This window comes from Mobula birostris, chromosome 9, assembly GCF_030028105.1.
Source record: "Mobula birostris isolate sMobBir1 chromosome 9, sMobBir1.hap1, whole genome shotgun sequence".
Classification (NCBI taxonomy): domain Eukaryota; kingdom Metazoa; phylum Chordata; class Chondrichthyes; order Myliobatiformes; family Myliobatidae; genus Mobula; species Mobula birostris.
Window position 1 is genome coordinate 107117760 of NC_092378.1, and position 19642 is coordinate 107137401.

General features: G+C 39.6%; 1 protein-coding gene and 1 long non-coding RNA gene across 2 annotated transcripts in view; one reads left to right on the forward strand and one right to left on the reverse strand.

The window, feature by feature from the left end:
- Positions 1-1389: 1389 nt before the first annotated feature.
- Positions 1390-16910, forward strand: LOC140202940 (cytoglobin-2-like). The gene is made up of 3 exons (XM_072268562.1): positions 1390-1943; positions 11136-11367; positions 15054-16910. The coding sequence occupies exons 1-3, from the start codon at positions 1846-1848 to the stop codon at positions 15198-15200; spliced, it is 477 nt and encodes a 158-aa protein (XP_072124663.1). The 5' UTR covers positions 1390-1845; the 3' UTR covers positions 15201-16910.
- Positions 1858-19642, reverse strand: part of LOC140202942 (uncharacterized) — a 59585-nt gene continuing 41800 nt past the window's right edge. Inside the window, exon 3 of the long non-coding RNA XR_011887240.1 lies at positions 1858-2040. This is a non-coding gene — a long non-coding RNA (uncharacterized lncRNA). The remainder of the gene's footprint in view (positions 2041-19642) is intronic.

Here is a 19642-nt window from a genome sequence, read left to right on the forward strand (position 1 = left end):
GAAGTTCTTTGTCACTTGAAACATACTTGTCAATCTCTTTGACACCTTGCTGAATAGGCAGAATGCAAGGTGTGGTGTAGTTTAAGAGGAATTTCAACAATCATATGGACAGGCAGGGAAGGAATTGAGGGAAATAACCCAAATGTGGCCAATAATGAGACCATAGAGTAACAAAACTAGAGAACTGCAGATAGTGAGTGGGCAAAGATGGTGAAGGGATTTAAATCACAAACCAGGAGCTGACCTCATTGAATGGTAGAGTGAACTCAAGGAGATGAATGGCCTCTTTCTCTCTCCATATACCTACAATACACATGCACCCCATTATTGGTTAGGCTTCATAGAACACAGAACAGTATCACACAGAGACAGGGTCTTCATTCCATAATGTCCTTGTTTACTATGATGCCAATTTAAACCAGACATCTGCTATACTGGCTGTAAAGTTCTAACAGTTCGGAAATAAGTCTGACTCTCAGACCCATTTTAAAACTATGACAATTGCTGCAATAATTAAAAACAAAAGTAATTTATTAAACTAAAACTAACTGAAAGTTCCTGGAAAAGTGTAAGACAGGTAAAACATTAAATTAAAGCCAATTAATACCCTTTTCTTATCTGCAGCCTTACACTTGCCATTCAGATTAACGAATCTCCAGCGCTTTATTTGGCACAGTATTTGAGTAGTCTTTTCTGCAGAGTCATTACTGGCAATCTCAGCAAAACAGGACTACCAATTGCCTAACAACCTGTAATTCTGGACTGCTGTTTGGCAATAGGTCCACAGAGGTCCCAGCTTTACTGATGTTTAAACATAACATTGCTGGTGGCTTCGTATGGAACCGCGACGGCAAAGCTCGGCCCGTTCTTGGGACATCTCAAAACCTTATTTAATTATTGACTTTTCCCTATCTAGTGGAACAGCACGGCCAACTTGTACAGGACCAGGTCACACTATATCAGATGCCGATATGTTTTGCTGTGGCTGGTTAGATGGTTAAAAAGTAGTCAGCGTATCAGGAAAACTCCATAATCTTTGCTAAAGCTATTTAAAACCGTTAAGCATTAAAATCCGGATACTGTATATAAATAGCTCTTCTTCCAGGCATGTGACAATTGCAAATATTATTGACCCAACCTTTGTGCTTTCCCTGTCAGTTACATGCTAAGCATGGGAAAAGACTTTCAAAGAAGAATTAGTCAAGTTTTATCTAGTCATGAGAGCAGGCCTGGAGACTCCAGTCACTAAAGACCCAAAAGCTAAACTGAACCTCTTACAATATACCAGGGTCTGCCTTTTAACTATTTAACTGCTCGGTTTTAGATTTATCCCAAAAGGTGAACTAACTTTAAATATTTTCAATTCTTGGAAATTTACTACACCTGAATGTCCGTAAGCAAGAGAGCGGAAGAACTGCGAGATCCAATGCCAACTAACACTTATGCAATGGATTTCTGACCTAAGAAATGTCATCCAGCGAGCTGCGATTCATTCCAGCATACAGATCACTCCTCCGCCGACACTCTCCCTCTCTCCGACTGCACTGGGTGGTTCCTAGGCAATGTTCGCGGTTATTAATTTGTAATGTAGGGAAAAAAAAGCGCCACTTGCAATCTGTGCATGCTGCACGCAATCTGGAAGGTCCGTCTAATATTAACCCTTGAGTATGCACTAGGAGAGGGGGGCGGGAAAATAAATCTACAATGACTGTGATCTATTGGGCGTTATTTCCAAAGCGGCACGTGATATTGCAGGAACCTTTGTAACAACTTAAAAGTCGCTAGCAGCCTGGACCACGTATCAGAGAAAGGCTGCCTGCTATTCTCTCACCGATCGCTGCAGACATGACTGACCTGACAGAAGCCGACAAAGGCCATGTTCGCAGCATCTGGCAGAAGCTGTTTGCAGATGCCGAAGCAAACGGCAGGACAGTTGTGTTGAGGTAAGGGGCGAATCTTCTGTACCTGTTGTTTTCTTGGCGGCTGCAGTGCACACGAGTCCTCCTGCACTCTTCTCTCCAGGAACTGATATCACTCATCCTATTTCAGAGAAAAATAAACACTCAACTAATGTCAAAGCAGCAATAAGATCTATTTTTAGAGCCGGTTTCTTATAGCGAAAAGGACGATTTGTAACCTCAGCAGGGATAGGAAAAAATACATAGAGCCAAAATGCTTAAAGAGAGTTACATTTAAATAACGCCTTTCACAAGCTCAATTAAGTACTTTTGACATCTTGGTATTGTCTAACTCAGCAAGCAATAATATCAGGTGACGGATGCCTTGTTATTATTGAGGGTTACATTTTGACTACGATTCCAGGGATGTCTGCATTGGTCCTTGGTAAAATTGTGTTGTAGGATCTTACAAATTCTGCAGAGGGGACTGGGGCCTTGGTTTTACCCTTTCCCTAAAAGAAAGAGACATACTATAATTAGTCTAAAAAGAGAACATTGATATTAGGTATTATTCAAAAAGGTGAGAAACTCCACACAAATAGGTACAATTTATTGGTTTGTGTACAACTTGTTACATTTTTTGCAGAATCATAAATACCAAACGTTGAAGGTGGTTGTAGATGATGGATGGAATTTGGAAAGTTGAATGAAACTGTTGAAAATTGCTAAATATGGAGAAATAACAACAGCGAAGTTGCTCAGTCTAATTTCAGTGTTAACTGCTTATCAAACTACATGTACACCCTGACTTGTGGAACTGTATTTAAATGCTGTTTCACATTTTCGTTTCTCTCCAGATGAAACTTTTGTGAGTGATTATTGATTCTCCTGCAAGTTTTATTAATTCGAATCCAAGTGTGGTTGAGGGTGTTCATGAAGTTTTCAAAAACTGGCTGCAGTTCTGGAAAGGTTTGCATGTATTTAGTGCATTGGGGAGGGGAATTCTTAAAGAGGCGAGGAGCAAGTTTTCTACACAGTGAAAGGTAGCTGCTTGGAATAAGTTTACCAGGGTTAGTAGTTGGCACAGGCTGTTCGGTGAAGTTCAAAAGGCTTTAATGTGAAGGGAATGGAGGTAAACACATATGATTCTGCAGATGCTGGAAATCCAGACAACATTCACAAATGCTCTGGAGAAACGCAGCAGGTCAGGCAGCATCTATGAAGAGGAATAAACAGTTGTCGTTTCAGCCTGGGACTCCTCATCAGGTAATTGGGGTATATGGGTGATACACAGGAGGACATTTATTATAAACTGGTGTCAAGATCAGCACAATGTTGTGGACTGGGAGTAGCCTGGACAGTGCTGCACTATATGATGCTCTAAGTTCATCTTTCACGCTGGGAAGCTGTGGATGGTGCTAAGGAGATTGCAGCTAATGTCAGGAAAGCCGTGTATGTGCAAGTAGCTGTTTGGGGCATTTTGGGTCAAGACTGCAATGCCGCAATCACCGAGTGGGCATTTGAGATAATTTCCACCACCTGCAGAGGGGAAACTGACTGAACAATTGGTACCATGTTTTGGTCTGGTTCACTGACCTCCATTGACTTCAACAGAGGACAGGAACTGGGAGAGTTGAGAAGAGTGTAACATTTTTGTAAACTTCATTTTAATTGTTTCTTTCTTCTTTTGAGTGTGTTATTTGACAATAGTTTGATTCAACTCTCTTAGCTTTGTTCTTGAATGTTTCTGAATATCAGAAGCATTTATTGATTTGACAGCTGGGTATGTTGTGACGTAGCTGGCTGCAAAAGTTTTAAAGTAGAATTTCTTAGTCACCTGTCACATGATGATGCCCACATTACTGAAGGTCCTGTCAATGTACAGAGTCACACTGTGAATACCCAACATTGTGCCCTCCGGCATTTCCTTTGCTCTGCAGGATTTCTGGATGATTCACTGCAGATGGTATTCTTTGGGCTAAATGAGTATGTTGAAAGTTCTTGTTGTTTAACAGACATGTATTTTTAATTGAATTATGAACACCATTACGTATTGCTATATTCAAAGAAGAATTCTGAGTCCTCACTTTGCACTGCTGGTGCGGAGTTAGGACTTGCAATACAGCCTTGATCTGCAGGAATTGTGGTCACCCTACACACCAGTCACCTCAGATACCAAGGGCATCCTCCTCCTACAGAGCTTTCACCACATTAACAGTTCTTTTATTATTCTGTCAATGATACATGATCCTATTCTGTCCATTTTTTGGGTGATGTTGGCATATTTTCCTTGCACTTCACATCTGAATACCCAGTTTCTCCCCATATATATCTTTCCTTATCCCTAGATGATATGTTAACTTTCACTGCTTTCTGCATTCACTTACTATGGATCCTTAATGCTTTTCATGATTCCTTTCCATTATACGTTTCTTAAACAAAATTCTTCTATTTTTGTTACATTTCTTGCAACCTTTGTTGATGCTGTCCACGTTGTCTTACTGCAATTGACATCTTCCTCTAGGAACCACACCCTCTACAAAATCCATAATATGATCTCACTGAACCGCTCACCTCTACTTTCAACACCCCTCAGAGTTACAAGACCACATCAAGTAAAAAAAACACCTCAGTGTACAGCTGCACCATCCTCTGTAATGGTAAGTTCCATCCCAAACCCCCAAGAAAAGATAAAGAAAGACAGGTTTGTAAAGTCTTAATACACAGTTTACTTCTTTACTAAAAGCTTGAGGTAGAATCCTAAACTTATTCACATTTGTACAACGATTGAGATAAATGAAAATATGTCTCTTGATTTAGTTTCTTTTGGTATGAAGTTCAGTTCTGTCTTGTTTTCCCTATAAAATATTGACTCCGATGATTGTTGTTGCAATGTTTACATTCTGTGCCTTTTTTATTTCTATTTGTAATCTTTCTTTCGTAATTCATGCAAAATTGTCTTATTCATACACTGAGTCTGCTCTGCCATTCAACCAGGATGTGACTGAATGTGTACCTCAAACCTTCTTTTTCACTGTTATATCCCATGATATCCAGCTCTGTCACGGTGTTACCATTTAATATCCTGAAGCACGACATACATGAGAGGATGGGCCTATACCAGTGGAAGATTAGTAGAATTGTCAGAATGCATGATTGAACACATCACATTTGGGATGATTAATGGGGTTGTAATTATCAAAATAAAATACATGGAAGCACCTAACCTATTAAGGCATGGAAAATTCAAAAGCAGGGATACACAAGATTCTACCAATAGACCGTGGAATATACTGTATGTTTTATGTGCTATAGGGAAGTATGATAGCGTGGACAAAGAGAGTGGAATGTTTGACCATGTTGCACTACAATGTACTTTCATTATTTTGTTCCAATTACATTGTTTCTTGTACAATTCATGTTTAATATCTGTTTTTCTTGTGATCGTCGTGTATCAGACGCTGTGTGCCTGTGAAGCTGTTGCGGGTAATTTTCATTGTACTTGTGCATATAATATTAAACTCAGCTTTACTTTGACTTGGCTAAGCATGTGAACCGTGAGCTTAGTTCATTTTGGAAGAAGCAGCCAGTGGAGACTAGCAAGTTGAGAAGGAGCAGAGTACAGTAAATAAGCTTCCATTTCCGTCATTGTGACAGTAGCAGATACTTGCAGGAATTCAGCGTGGGGAAGCTGCAAGTTGAGATTCAACAGTGAGCACGGGTTCACAGATGTTAAATATGGCACCGGAAAGCCAGGTACCATTGTGTTTGCTTATCAGATTTCTGCTGCAGCTTGTCCCAATCAGTGTCCCGGAGCACCGGAGTGCTGTTCAGCAAAACTTGCATATGCTGCTGCATTTCACAACTTTCCTCTCCCTCTCCTGATTGCAGGTCACCTACATCTAATGTCTCACCATAAGTACACTTTTTCCTCCAGTTTGAGGAAACTGAGCTCTCTATCTAAGTGGTCACTGATCAGTGGTTCTCATTGATTCAGTTTAATGTCAGAGAAGGTATACAGTATACAACCAGAAATCCTTACTCTTCACAGACATCCATGAAACAGAGAGAGAAGAAAAACAAAGGATGAATGACAGAACAACGTTAGAACCCCAAAACCCCCCTCCTCCCAGGCACAAGCAGCAGCAAAGCATCAATCCTTCTTCCAGCAAAAAGCATTAGCTACCCCACCACCCACCAAGCAAAAGCAAGACCCCAGAACCGAAAGACCATCAAAGATTACTGTCCATCCCAACACTTCAACATGCCCTCTAATGAGGGGGGAGGAGATATCACTCCTGCCACAGTGAGAGAGGGGACTAACAGCTCGCTGCTTTGATGCTATGGTCTGCAGCATCATTTATTTCGAGATCCCCCAACTTGAGAGTCAGCACCAAACTCCCTCACTGAGAGAGAGAGAGAGACAGAGCGATCGTTCGAGTGCAGGGGCCTCAGTGGCTGTGCCCACTGCCTAGATGCTTTGATCTCCTGTGACACTTCATTCGGTGAGAAATCAGGTCGTCCACAGGGCTGCGCCCCGAAGGCACATGTCTTCCAGGCCGCACTTGTAGATTCTGAAACGCAGGCTGCTCGGCGTGTTCCAAAGGGTGAGAATCTACATAGTTTGAGTACAGTTGCAGATCACAGACTCCTGACAAGACCCAAGCCATCTTGAAGAAGGAAGGAATAGATGTGAGAACAGAAGATTTAAACTGACCACAGAGTTACACCGCTGGGTCATGAACATGATGTATGTTCACTCTAGAACACTGAATGCAATGCATACATTTCCTTTCCCTTGCGTAGGAGCTAGAATACATCAGAGGCTAACTAACAGGAGTACAGCAGTCACAGATGCAAGTATCTATCCTCATGGAAGTGACAGCGTTCTGCAACAGTGGTACAATCTTTGATGATGGTGCTGAAATGATAGATGATGTGAGCATGATCACCTTAATCCTCCTCCTCACCTTCCTCATACCCCCTCATTGCTCATGGTGAGATATTAGACATTAAATGACCTTCAGCCAGGACAGGGAGAGGAATGTAGTGGAACACAAAAGCACATGCAAGTTTTGCTGAAGAACACTTGAGTGCTCTGGGACATCGGAACAAGCTACAGCAGAAACCTGAAAAGCAATCGCAATGGAATATTTAGAGTGTGAAACCACAGGGAGCATGGAGGGGTTCAAAACCATCTGTACACAGGTCTTTATGCTGAGAGAGTTCATACTTTCCAATGGCACATCCACTAACAAGACATCCTACACTTCGCTGATGTTTAACATCAGCAAGCAACCCTGTGCTGGTCCCCCCAGTGCTGTGATATTGCAGTTCAAAGTTGGATCTTCTTGCTTTAGTGCTGTTTGATCTACCCCAAAAGACAATTAAAAGTATCTGGAAAGAGGCTCTGCTGACATTATGAAGTTATGCAGTTATCTCAGATCTTCAAATCCTGCATGCTAGCTGCTCCTCTGTTCGTCTAGAGTGGCCCAGGCAGTGGAAATATGTTCCTCCAGCCTCTTGTTATTTCTACGCTCTCTCTCTTTCAATCTTTTTATTAATTTCAGCATCATAAACATTACAGAAAATAGATACAGAGCAATTGGGATTACATTATTGATAAATAGTTTATACAAGTATAAGCTCAATTGACACATAATTAATGAGCCTCCCAAAATCTCAAAAAGTACAAATATAATATAGGAAAATATAAAGTGAAAATATAAAAGTATCATGAAAAAAGGAAAAAAAATTATACCCCAAAAGAGAAAAAATCTAAACCAACTAGAAGAAAACTAAAACTAAACTAAAGAAAAAAAAAGAATAAGAATGGGCTTTTATGATACCTCAGATAAGAGCATTAGTGTTGTTAACTCCGCTCCTCTCCCCGTATATGGAGTAACAAAATAGAATTGGAGAGGGTCAAATTACATCATATGAAAGTATTGAATAAATGGTCTCCAAATCTCTTCAAATTTAATAGAAGGGTCGTAAATGACGCTTCTAATTTTTTCTAAATTTAAGCAAGACATAGTTTGAGAAAACCATTGAAATGTAGTAGGAGGATAAATCTCTTTCCAATTCAATAATATGGATCTTCTAGCCATTAGTGTAACAAAAGCAATCATCTGACAAGCTGAGGAGGTCAGATGACGTTGTTCTATCATTGGTAAACCAAAGATTGCAGTAATAGGATGAGGTTGTAAATCAATATTCAAAACAATTGAAATAATATCAAAGATGTCGTCCCAGTATTTCTTCAGCAAAGGGCAAGACCAAAACATATGAGTTAAGGAAGCTATCTCAGAGTGACATCGATCACATACAGGATTTATATGACTACGTTCTCATCCATTCATTTATAGAAATGAAAAACAACTCTGTGCCAGCTACCAATCCCTGTGGCACACCTCTGGTCCCAGGCTTCCAGTCTGAACACCACCACTACTATCTTCTACCTTCAAGCCAATTATGAATCTAATTAAGTACCTCTCTTTGGGGTCCCTTGCAATCTAACTTTCCAGACTAGCCTCACATATGGGATCTTGTCAAAGACCTTGCTAAAGTCTGTATATTGATCCTCTTGGTTATCTCTTAATAAAGATTTCTGATGCATAGCTTTACAGAGGAACTTCAAACCCACGTCACACCACACAGATCTTAGGAAGTTTAAAGAAGTGCAGAAATTGCCAAGTGTTTGATTGATCAAAGCATTAGCTATGAGAAATTTTACTTATTGAGATTCAGCGTGGAATAGGCCCTTCCGGCCCTTCAAGCTGCACCGCCCAGCAATCCTGCGATTTAATCCTAGCCAAATCACGGGACGTTTACAATGACCAATTAACCTACCAACTGATACGTCTTTGTACTGTGGGAGGGAACCGTAGTACCCCGAGGAAACCCACGCACTCACGGGGAGAATGTACAAACTCCTTACAGTCAGCAGCGGGAATTGAACCTGGTACTGTAGAATGTTGTGGTAACTACCGTGCTGCTGTGCCACCCTGTATCAGTAAGTAGTTGAATTCATTTTTAGATTTTACCAACAGTGGCTCCTTCCTTCTACTTCATTGTAACATTGGTCATAACTTAGCAGCAGGAGCAGTGAGCTTCAAAATGTCTGTGCTGATGTCTGCTGACTGAGAACGAGATCTATTTGCTCCAGTGCTTCCAACAGCTATTAGCTGTGCATATGGTAACATCTGGAGTAATGTATCTTGGTTCTTGTGTCAAAAACATGCTTGCGTGTATAGGATGCCATTCTGGACAAAATGCAGCACTAGTATCACCCTGCAGTATTGAATTGTATGTTGGTAAAATCACAAAGCCGCATGCAACACATTGATTTGAATGTGGCTCTGCCACTGTTCAAGCAGCATCATGATGTCAGCTTGGTTTTACTTAAAGAAATGCTCACTTGAGTCTCATCAAGCTACTTGCATGGTCTTAGCAATGAAACTAGATGCATAAGGAAATTTTCTGTAACAATCTTAAGCACCTTGCGCTGCAGCTCAAAATAATGATGTACCACATCAAGAGAATATTCAGTACATATTTAATACCCTTTCCTTGTTTAATTTTGCTAATTGACTTCATTCTATGTAGATGTTTCATGCATGTTATAGTGTGCATCCATTTAAATCAAAATGTATCTTGTTATTTCAAAATGCATCCACTAAATTAAGTACTATCAGCGTAGCTACAGGGTTATTGCTTGGCCAAAGTGTGAAAGTCATTATTACATTATTACTGGAAAAACTTATCATCAAATGCTAATGACTAGTGGACGAAGATACAAGGTAAAGGTAAGGTTCATCGATAATGTCAAACAATCCTCTTAGCATATCATTTATTAGTTAGATGAATTGCTAATAATTGCGATATCCAAACTATCTTTAAACAATATATATTTACAAATCTAAAACCTGAACACATAAGTTGCAAACAAAGAAAAGCTATTATTCACATAACTTCCACCTTTATACAATTGTAGTAGATGAGTTTCATTTCTTTCCTTAAACCATTGGTTCTCTAAATTAATTTTCAGGAACTAATTCAATCAGAATCAGAATCAGGTTTAACATCACTGGCATATGTCATGAAATTTGTTGTCTTTGCTGCTACAGCAGTACATTACAGTACATAATAATAGAGAAAAAACTGAATTACGGTAAGTATATACTGTATATATATGAAATAGTTAAATTAAATAAGTAGTACAAAAATTTAAAAAGTAAGTAGTGGTAGTGTTCATGGGTTCAATGTCTATTCAGAAACCTAGTGACAGAGGGAAGGAGCTGTTTCTGAATAACTGAGTGAGTGCCTTCAGGCTCCTGTACCTCCTTCCCGATGGTAACAATGAGGACTAAGTAGGTGATGGGGGTCTCTAATGATGGATGCCACCTTTTTGAGGCACCACTCCTTGAAGATGTCCTGGATTCTACGGAGGCTAGAGCCCAAGATGGAGCTGACTAAGTTGTCATGATTAGTATCCTACTACCTACAGAAGTCTATACAAACGGAAAGCTACCAGTTTCACTGATTCCTACCACAATTTCTTACATTTATTTTTACCTCCGTAGCTCAGAAATTTTTCTTAACACCCTAATATCTTGTTTCCATATATAACCATATAACAATTACAGCACAGAAACAGGCTTTTGAACAGTTTCATTTTGAATATGAATATTTTTGTCATTTTGTCCAATATTTCCATTTTTCACCAATTTGTAGATTCGGCATAATAATATTGTCTGCTTTCTCAATGGATAATGTAATCTCCCAACTATTTCTGGAACTTCTTAAATTGAAACCAATACCACTTATAGGCTTAACCCTCTCACTGTGCCACACAATTCTGTGAGAGAAACTGGTCGTCTGGCCGCTGGAAAAGACACTTCTGTTAATCACTGTGATGCCCAGAGGTCTGATTGTTTTCTCCGCTGCCACCTTTGTTCTCTTCCTCTTCTCTTCCATTGCTCCTCTCTCTATATAAGTAGTTGGAGATTTGGAGAGTGTAATCAGGTACTATTATCTTTCTTGATGGCTATTGCTGTTTTCTACAATGCAATATAAACTATCAGATTTTAAAATTATAAAAGTTATTTCTGAATGTCATTGTTTTCAATCTCTTTAAATTCAGTTAAAAGTAACACACCATTTTATTTAGTTAAAAGAGATCTCTGTACTATTATTGCCAATGAATTAAAAAAATACTTAACATGTATGGATCAGATTGTTTACAGATCATCCTGAAACAAAGAAGTACTTCAAAACTTTTAAGAACATTTCAACTCCAGAAGAAATGCAAAAATCAGCTCAGATCAGGAGACATGGCAAGGCAGTGATGAACCGACTGAATGACGTTGTGGAGAACCTGGATCATTGGGACTCAGCCTGTGTCGTTCTGACAGACTTGGCAGAAAGGCATGTTTATAATCATAAAGTGGAAGTACAGAACTTTCAGGTAAGTCTCTGATTTGCACAGTGTATGTCTTTGTTTATTTTCTCAACAAATTCACAATTTATACAGCTCGATAAAAAGAAGGCCGATAAATCTCCACAAAGTCTTACGTATTGTATTAATCCTTATATGAAAATTACCAGACAAAATTTGACATTGTATCAAATAAGAAATCAGTAGGTGAATGACCAAAAGCCTCATTAATAGTTTAATAAGAATCTTTAAGAAAAGAAAGAACAGCAGAGGGGTTTAGGAAAAAAAGGATTTAGTCTCCAATAGTGCAAGGATTAAATTGGTGCTGTGCAGAAGGCCAGATATTTGAACTGAGGAAGCTATGGAGGCCAGGAGTGACTTGGTTTAAAAAAACAGGAACAGTTAAATTGAGGCATTGTTTAATTGCAATTTTGTGTATGTCAACAAATATGGGTAGCAGTGACCAGGCAGAAGACTATCAGCAGCTGAGATTTGGAAGGGTTTAAGGTCTGTAGACCATATAAGATGGGTAACTAGTTGGAAATTCATTGGAGAGGTCAAAAAGTAATGGATGGGCTTGTCAACAACTGAAGTGCTGAGGAAGTATGGGAGTTAGGTAATGTTATGGAAAATTTAGTCATGCTACTGATCTAATAATCTGGTCCTTTAATTCAACTTGGAGCCAACTAAACATCAGGTTTATGAAAATATAGTTAGTTCTCAGTAAGTTGCCACAAGGAGAGGTATTGTTGGTAGCCAAGACATTAAGTTTGTGAATCTCTATAGCTGTTGATAAGCAAACTTAAAACTAGCATGAAAACAAGTATACAAATATACTTTGAGTAAAGTATATCCAGGCTAGGTTAATAATATGTAAAGGTTTAAATACAAATAACAAATAAATCGAATATAATTGCTTTAATCAATTTCCTAACTTTAAATTGTTTACTGGTTTGCTTGATTCAGCAGTATCTAATATAACATGCCCATTATAAGTAACTACAGTTTGGAAAAGTAAATTGAAAAATAACAGCCATTTGGGATAGGAAAACAAAATCCAAATAATAATGTCATCTGAAATGATGACTCTATTACTATATCTCTTCAATACATGTTACAAATTAAAATATAATGTTCAGTTAATGGTCTGGCAGCTTCTCTTAGCTTTCAGCATCTTTTAATTTCTGGTGCACTCCAAATTGTACTGTGTGACCTGCTTTGTAATTACTGAAAATGCTGTGACTAATGTGTTTGTTTGGACTCTGGACTATACACTTAACGTTTATGTTACAATGTTAAATATAAACTTTTTGAGTTCAACACTGAGAAAATGTTTTTAAAAAGCCACTTTGATATTTAACCATATAACAACCAAATATAACCATATAACAATTACAGCACGGAGACAGGCCATCTCGGCCCTTCCAGTCCGTGCTGAACTAAGAGTACTGTCATTTCATAAGAACATTAGATATTGAAGCATAAGTGGGTCATTTGTCCTCTCATTTCTGCTCTATCGAAAAACAAGATCATGGCAGATCTGTTACCTCAGTGCCATTCTGCCATACTAACCTCATATTGTTTAGCTCCCTTTGTATTCCTATAATATTTTATCATCAAAAAGCTTATGTCATTGAAATAATAAAACAACCAATAATAACGACAAGGGCCATTAAGTAACACTTTTTAAAAGTATAATTCAATATTGAAGGTTGTTCCTCATCATACCTCAGGGGAAGATATCAATCTTGGTGGAGTATCAACGGGACTAGATTCATGCAATGCAAAAAGTATACAAAGCTATCCACCACACATTTACGTGTAGGGCAGTCTTGCAGCTGGTAGACTTGCTGCCTCACAGCTTCAGTGATCCGCCTCAGCCCTGATACTTGATCTGTCTGTGAACAATTTCCACATTCTCTCTGTGATCGCATGTATTTCCTTCGGGTATCTAGTTCCCTCCCACATCCCAAAGGTGTGCGGATTGGTAAATTAATTGGCTGCTGTAAATTGCCACGGGTGTGGATGAATGGTAGAATCTGAGGGAGAATTGATGGGAATGAGGGGAGAATAAGGATAGTGTAAGGTTAGTGTGAATAGGTGTTTGGTGACCATTCTATTCCCACGTTATAAGAATTCCTGATCCATTGTGAATTGCCTTGTGCTCTAACGAGTGATTGTAAATTGGCCAGCAGGAAGAGTAGGCAGAAAGATCAAACAACAGGAATTCTGCAGATGCTGGAAATTCAAGCAACACACATCAAAGTTGCTGGTGAATGCAGCAGGCCAGACAGCATCTCTAGGAAGAGGTGCAGTCGACGTTTCAGGCCGAGACCCTTCGTCAGGACCCGCAGCAGGCCAGGCAGCATCTCTAGGACTTCGTCCTGACGAAGGGTCTCGGCCTGAAACGTCGACTGCACCTCTTCCTAGAGATGCTGCCTGGTCTGCTGAGTTCACCAGCAACTTTGATGTGTGTAGGCAGAAAGATCATCCTGTTTCCAAGCTATAAAGTGTCATCATCCTGCAGAGGTTACCAGTCCTTTTTTTTCTGCCGTCAACCAGCACCATTAAGCAAGGGGTCCATAGACCCAAAGCTGGGAACCCGTGAGTGCTGATTAAATAATGCAAGTCAAGTCAACTTTACTCATTGAGTTAAAGCAGCAAATGTTCTGGGATGTAACAGCTTGCCAGCTGTGTTATTGGTGATCTAAGAACCAGAGTTACCCACTTCTCCAGATAAGGTGTTTCAGCACAGTTCTGACACTGGAATTTTAGAATTAGGGAGGCACTTAGCACATTATATGTCTGAACCACCAAAGTTCTGCAGCAACTTTTAACTTTCCAACTGTTTTGTCCAACTTCCTGGTGAATGTTATTAGTAAGTCTGTTTCTACCATTCATTCAAAGAATTCCTGTTCATAAGAGTATGTATAAAAATTCTCCTCAGATTTTAGTCTTTTATACCCACTTCTCCTTAAGGAAACTATTTCTATGTATCATATACTTAGTTTTAAACAGATTTATCATTGATAACATGCAGTGCTCCAAAGAGAATAGTCTCTCCACATAAATGGTCTCTTGTACTTGACATTATTTGAGTTCATTTTCTCTGCACCCTCTCTAAAGGCCTTAAAATAATATGATGCCCTGCATTGGAATCAGTATTCCCAAACAATTTATAAAGATTAACCGTATTTACACTATCTTTGTGCACTTGGCCTCCATTTAAAAAGCCCAGAATTTTTAATGCCCTATTTCACAGCATTATGAACCTGTCCTGTCATCTTCAAATAAAGGTGGAATGCTGCAGATATTCAGCAAGTCAGTTAGTATCTGTGGGGAAAGTACCAATTATTACTGCGCCGGGTCAAGGACTTTTGATTGGAACTTCAAAAAAACCATCTTCAAAGATGTAGTCAGAATACTACCTATGCCTCTGCCCTGTGCCCATTTAGAATTGTACCATTATTATAATGCCTGTCATTATTTCTGGTTTTGAAAAAAAAAACATCTCTCCATTCTCTGTATTAATTCCACCCTCCACTCCCTTATTGCATGTGCGTATCCAGCACTCAACAGCTTCCAAACCACAGTTAGGTTCTTTAAATTGAAAGTGGATAGTTACACCGATTAAAATGAAGAACAGTGTACTCATTTTCTTCAAAGTCAACTTTTACATTCTCATATTTTTCTTTGTGTTTGTTTTATTACTGCAGGTTATATTTAATGTAATCCTCAAAATTCTGACAGAGTCTTTGGGAACAAGCTTTACACCTGAGATGCAAGAATCCTGGCAGAAGTTGTTTAATATAATTTACAAATACCTTGAGAATTGCTACAAGGAACTTGAAGCTGCTAGCTAGATTTATGCAGCATTCATGCTGCACGTTGCTACTCCAACAACTGAGGAATTAATTGCCCCTTATCATCACTAATGTATGTAAGACATATATTAACATAATCAGAATATTAGTACATTTTAGTTGGTGAATAAAGAATGAGGAATATCAAAACAAAATCTATTACTCACCTCTCTTAAATTGCATCAAAGTAAAAAGTAATTTTGTGAATCACTTGATTAACTTGCATAATTTTATAAGTAATATTTAAATATGTTTTAAATTAAAGCACATTTCAATTCAAAAGACACACAGAAACCTGGACCAATTTAATTTGTTATGATGAATGATTGCCAAAGAACTGTGGTATGATATAACCACACAACTAGCCAGAGCAACTCAATGGGTCAGGAAGCATCAATGGAGAGAAACGGACAGTTAGCCTGTTGGATTGACCACCTTCATCTGGACTGTACATTTCCCTCCACAGATGCTGCCTAAGCCATTGAGTTCCTCTGGGTTTTTGTGCGTTGCTCCAGATTCCTGCATTTGTAGTCACTTGTGAATCTATTATAGCTTGATATGCTCCATTTTAATATCATAATCATTCCTCTTACTCTGAAATTTGTACACCCGTGTGTCTCCAAATCCAGTCACTTTTCAGCTTGGACTCCCTCCAGCAATTTTATATGATTCTTTTCTCACAAGACTTAACACCTGTATGCTGGTATTGGGAAGAAGGTGAATGCTTTTTGCCCTTATTGTGTCTATACTGTTGACCCATAAAAGGTAATGCTGACTCTAAACTCTTTGTTCTCTGTAATAATATCATGCTCAGATTTTTAGTGTGGTTTGCAATGATTATTGTCAATTTCTAACCTAAATGTGTACACTGAAGAGAACTGTAGTTTGACACATTCTTGACATTAAGATATGAGACTCAGTACCTGTATTTGAATAGAACTTGTTTTATTTTGTCCCTTCTCTTCTGCAATCTGTAGTTGAATCAATGGCAACCCATAATAATATTCAAAATATAAAGCTTGTAATATTTAATCAGAATGGTTGTAGCAATGTAAACTAAATAGAATTAAAAGAAAGAAATATGCTTACAATCTGAAATGAAAATAAAATTCTGAGAAATATTCAGCAGGTTAATTGTTATTGGAACTGCTGAAAACTTATCAGCCATGTACCAAGATCCAATGAAAAATCTGTCCTGCATACAGGTCAAATCATTACACAGTACAATGAGGTAGAACAGTTAAAACAATAAAAATGCAGAATTAAGTGTAAAAGCTACAGAGAAAGTGCAAGTGCATAGTGACGCAGGTTGTGAGGTCAAGACCCATTTTATTGTCCATTCAGGACACTCATAAGAGCAAGATAGAAGCTGTCCTTGAACCTGGTGATCTGTGCTTTCAGGCTTTTGTATTTTCTGCCCGATGGGAGAGGAGAGAATGTCTGGGGTGGGCAGGCCTCTTTCCATCAACACTGCCCGATCTTCTGAATATCTCCTGCATTTTCTGCTTTTATTTCCAAATGATATATTTGTTGGGACTGCATATGCAAATATATACCTTTTCAAATATAAATTTACCAATATTCATACAACAGAAGAATGTTATTTTATCAATTGAACTCTGTTTATAGTATTCAATGTAATTTGCAAAATGTTGGTTGATATTGGAGAACTTGTAAGCTTGCAATTACTTCAGTGCAATAAAAACTTGTTGCTCATAAAGTTTATCTTTACATCATCAGTTTGCAATTCTTTCTGGTCTTGTAAAATAGAGAGACAGCCTTATTTAAGTCATAAAAGTAGCTATAAATACGTACAAAGTTGACTTAAAGGTAAACAAGGTAGAAACATCTGTTAAGATGTGCAAAGCTTCACAATTTATGGATGGTATGCAAAATATTCACACTTCCGTTCAACAAGATCTTATAAAAAAACACAGAAATATCTGCTGGATATTTTCATCCAGCAGTGATGCACTGGACTCCTGGCAGCCAGGAGGATGAGTGCTCTGATGACAGTCATTAGCCTTTTGTTGGTTGTTTTCAGGGCAGTTGAATGCTGTTTTTAATCCCACAAACCATGCATCATGAATATCGAATTCCAAAGCCTTGGGGGAAGGGAGCCCTTCCTGTGTGTGTTCACACTGAGAATGAAAACAAGTGTGTAAGATTAGTTTACAAGCATTTCCTTGAGTATAGTGACGTTCTTCAGGTCCATGGGCTTCCCTCACCTTGATTTGTCTCCAACTCCATCAGAGCTGGATCACATTACGTTTATGTGGAATCATTCACCATCCTGTAGTTTTGATGGATTCTGGATCAAGGTATCTTCAGGAGGCTTCTGCTGTTGCTTGCATAGTGGGGTGGAGTAGGATAGGGGGTCAGTGCATCTGCTGGTGTGAGTAAGGGGCTGACGTTTTTGCTGCTGCCCGTGCAAAGGCTGTGGGGAGTGGGTGTTGGGGCTTCAGTGTTTCTATTATTCATTCCATGGGGTTTCTTGTTTTGTGGATGTCTGTGAAGAGTAAGAATTTCAGATTGTATACTGCATACATATCTAATGAACCCCTTTGAACCTTTGAATCCAAGCATATCCCAGAGGCTTACAGCCAATGAAATGTAAAGTATACCAATATATAATGTTTTTATTAACACTGATTTAAAGGTGCATATTATTATCAAGTCAAGTCAAGTCATTTTTTATTGTCACTTCGACCATAACTGCTGGTACAGTACACAATAAAAACGAGACAACATTTTTCAGGACCATGGTGCTACATGAACAATACAAAAACTACACTGAACTACGTAAAACAACACAAAACTACATTGGACTGCAGACCTACGCAGGACTGCATAAAGTGCACAAAACAGTGCAGGCATTACAATAAATAATAAACAAGACAATAGGCACAGTAGAGGGCAGTAGGTTGGTGTCAGTCCAGGCTCTGGGTATTGAGGAGTCTGATAGCTTGGGGGAATAAACTGTTACATAGTCTGGTTGTGAGAACCCGAATGCTTTGGTGCCTTTTGCCAGATAGCAGGAGGGAGAAGAGTTTGTATGAGGGGTGTGTGGGGTCCTTCATAATGCTGTTTGCTTTACAGATGCAGCGTGTGGTGTAAATGTCTGTAATGGTGGGAAGAGAGACCCCGATGATCTTCTCAGCTGACCTCACTATCTGCTGCAGGGTCTTGCGATCTGAGATGGTACAATTTCTGAACCAGGCAGTGATGCAGCTGCTCAGGATGCTCTCAATACAATCCCTGTAGAATGTGGTGAGGATGCGGGGTGGGAGATGGACTTTTCTCAGCCTTTGCAGGAAGTAGAGACGCTGCTGGGCTTTCTTTGCTATGGAGCTGGTGTTGAGGGACCAGGTGAGATTCTCCGCCAGGTGAACACCAAGAAATTTGGTGCTGTGAACGATCTCTACGGAGGAGTCGTCAATGTCCAGCAGAGGGTGGTCGTTCCATGTTCCTCCTGAAGTCAACAACCATCTCTTTTGTTTTGTTCACATTCAGAGACAGGTTGTTGGATCTGCACCAGTCCGTTAGCCGCTGCACCTCCTCTCTGTATGCTGACTCATCGTTCTTGCTGATGAGACCCACCACGGTCGTGTCATCGGCGAACTTGATGATGTGGTTCAAGCTGTGCGTTGCAGCACAGTCGTGGGTCAGCAGAGTGAACATCAGTGGACTGAGCACACAGTCCTGGGGGCCCCCGTGCTCAGTGTGATGGTGTTGGAGATGCTGCTTCCAATCTGGACTGACTGAGATCTCCCAGTCAGGAAGTCTAGGATCCAGTTGCAGAAGGAGGTGTTCAGGCCCAGTAAGCTCAGCCTTCCAATCAGTTTCTGAGGAATGATTGTGTTTTTTTTGATTGGTGTCATTCAATCCTGTATGTCCCCTGAGAGAGCAGATAGAGCCTTGTTTTAACTTCTCGGCTGAAAGGTAGATGGGGATGTCCTGAAACATATGGGTTGTTGATCCTTTTCACACCTTGTGGTGTATCGGGCAGAATCTTATGGTACTTCCCGATGAGCTGCTGGTCACTGTGCATGGTGAATTACAATATGCAGATTGACCCCTCCCCCATCCCCCAATCCTTTACCGCGATTGAAGTACCAGTATCAGAACTGGCGGCTAAGTCAGATGTAGTTACAATGGGCCCACTTCGATCTCATCTCAGCTAGCTGCACACATCTCCTTGCTCTACCCTTTTGTCACTTACCTCCTGATCAGATTGGAGGGTGCACCAAGGAGCAACATGCAGTTGTGATGCTGCAGTTGCTGGGAGACAGGACTTGCTAATGTGATTAATGACCTCTACCGTGTAATACTGGTTTTGGTCTGACCCTGCCAAGTTCCTCTGCCCCCTGTTATGTAACTACAGAATTGAAAGGGTTTCTAGTTCTACTCCCCTCTCCCCAACCTAACCCTCCTCTAAACAT

Excerpts from the sequence above, each read along its gene's own strand:
- LOC140202940 (XM_072268562.1), top strand. The coding sequence starts at position 1,846 with ATGACTGACCTGACAGAAGCCGACAAAGGCCATGTTCGCAGCATCTGG. Across the intron at positions 1,944-11,135 it reads GGCAGGACAGTTGTGTTGAG|ATTGTTTACAGATCATCCTG; the intron begins GTAAGGGGCGAA and ends TGTATGGATCAG. Across the intron at positions 11,368-15,053 it reads TGGAAGTACAGAACTTTCAG|GTTATATTTAATGTAATCCT; the intron begins GTAAGTCTCTGA and ends TTATTACTGCAG.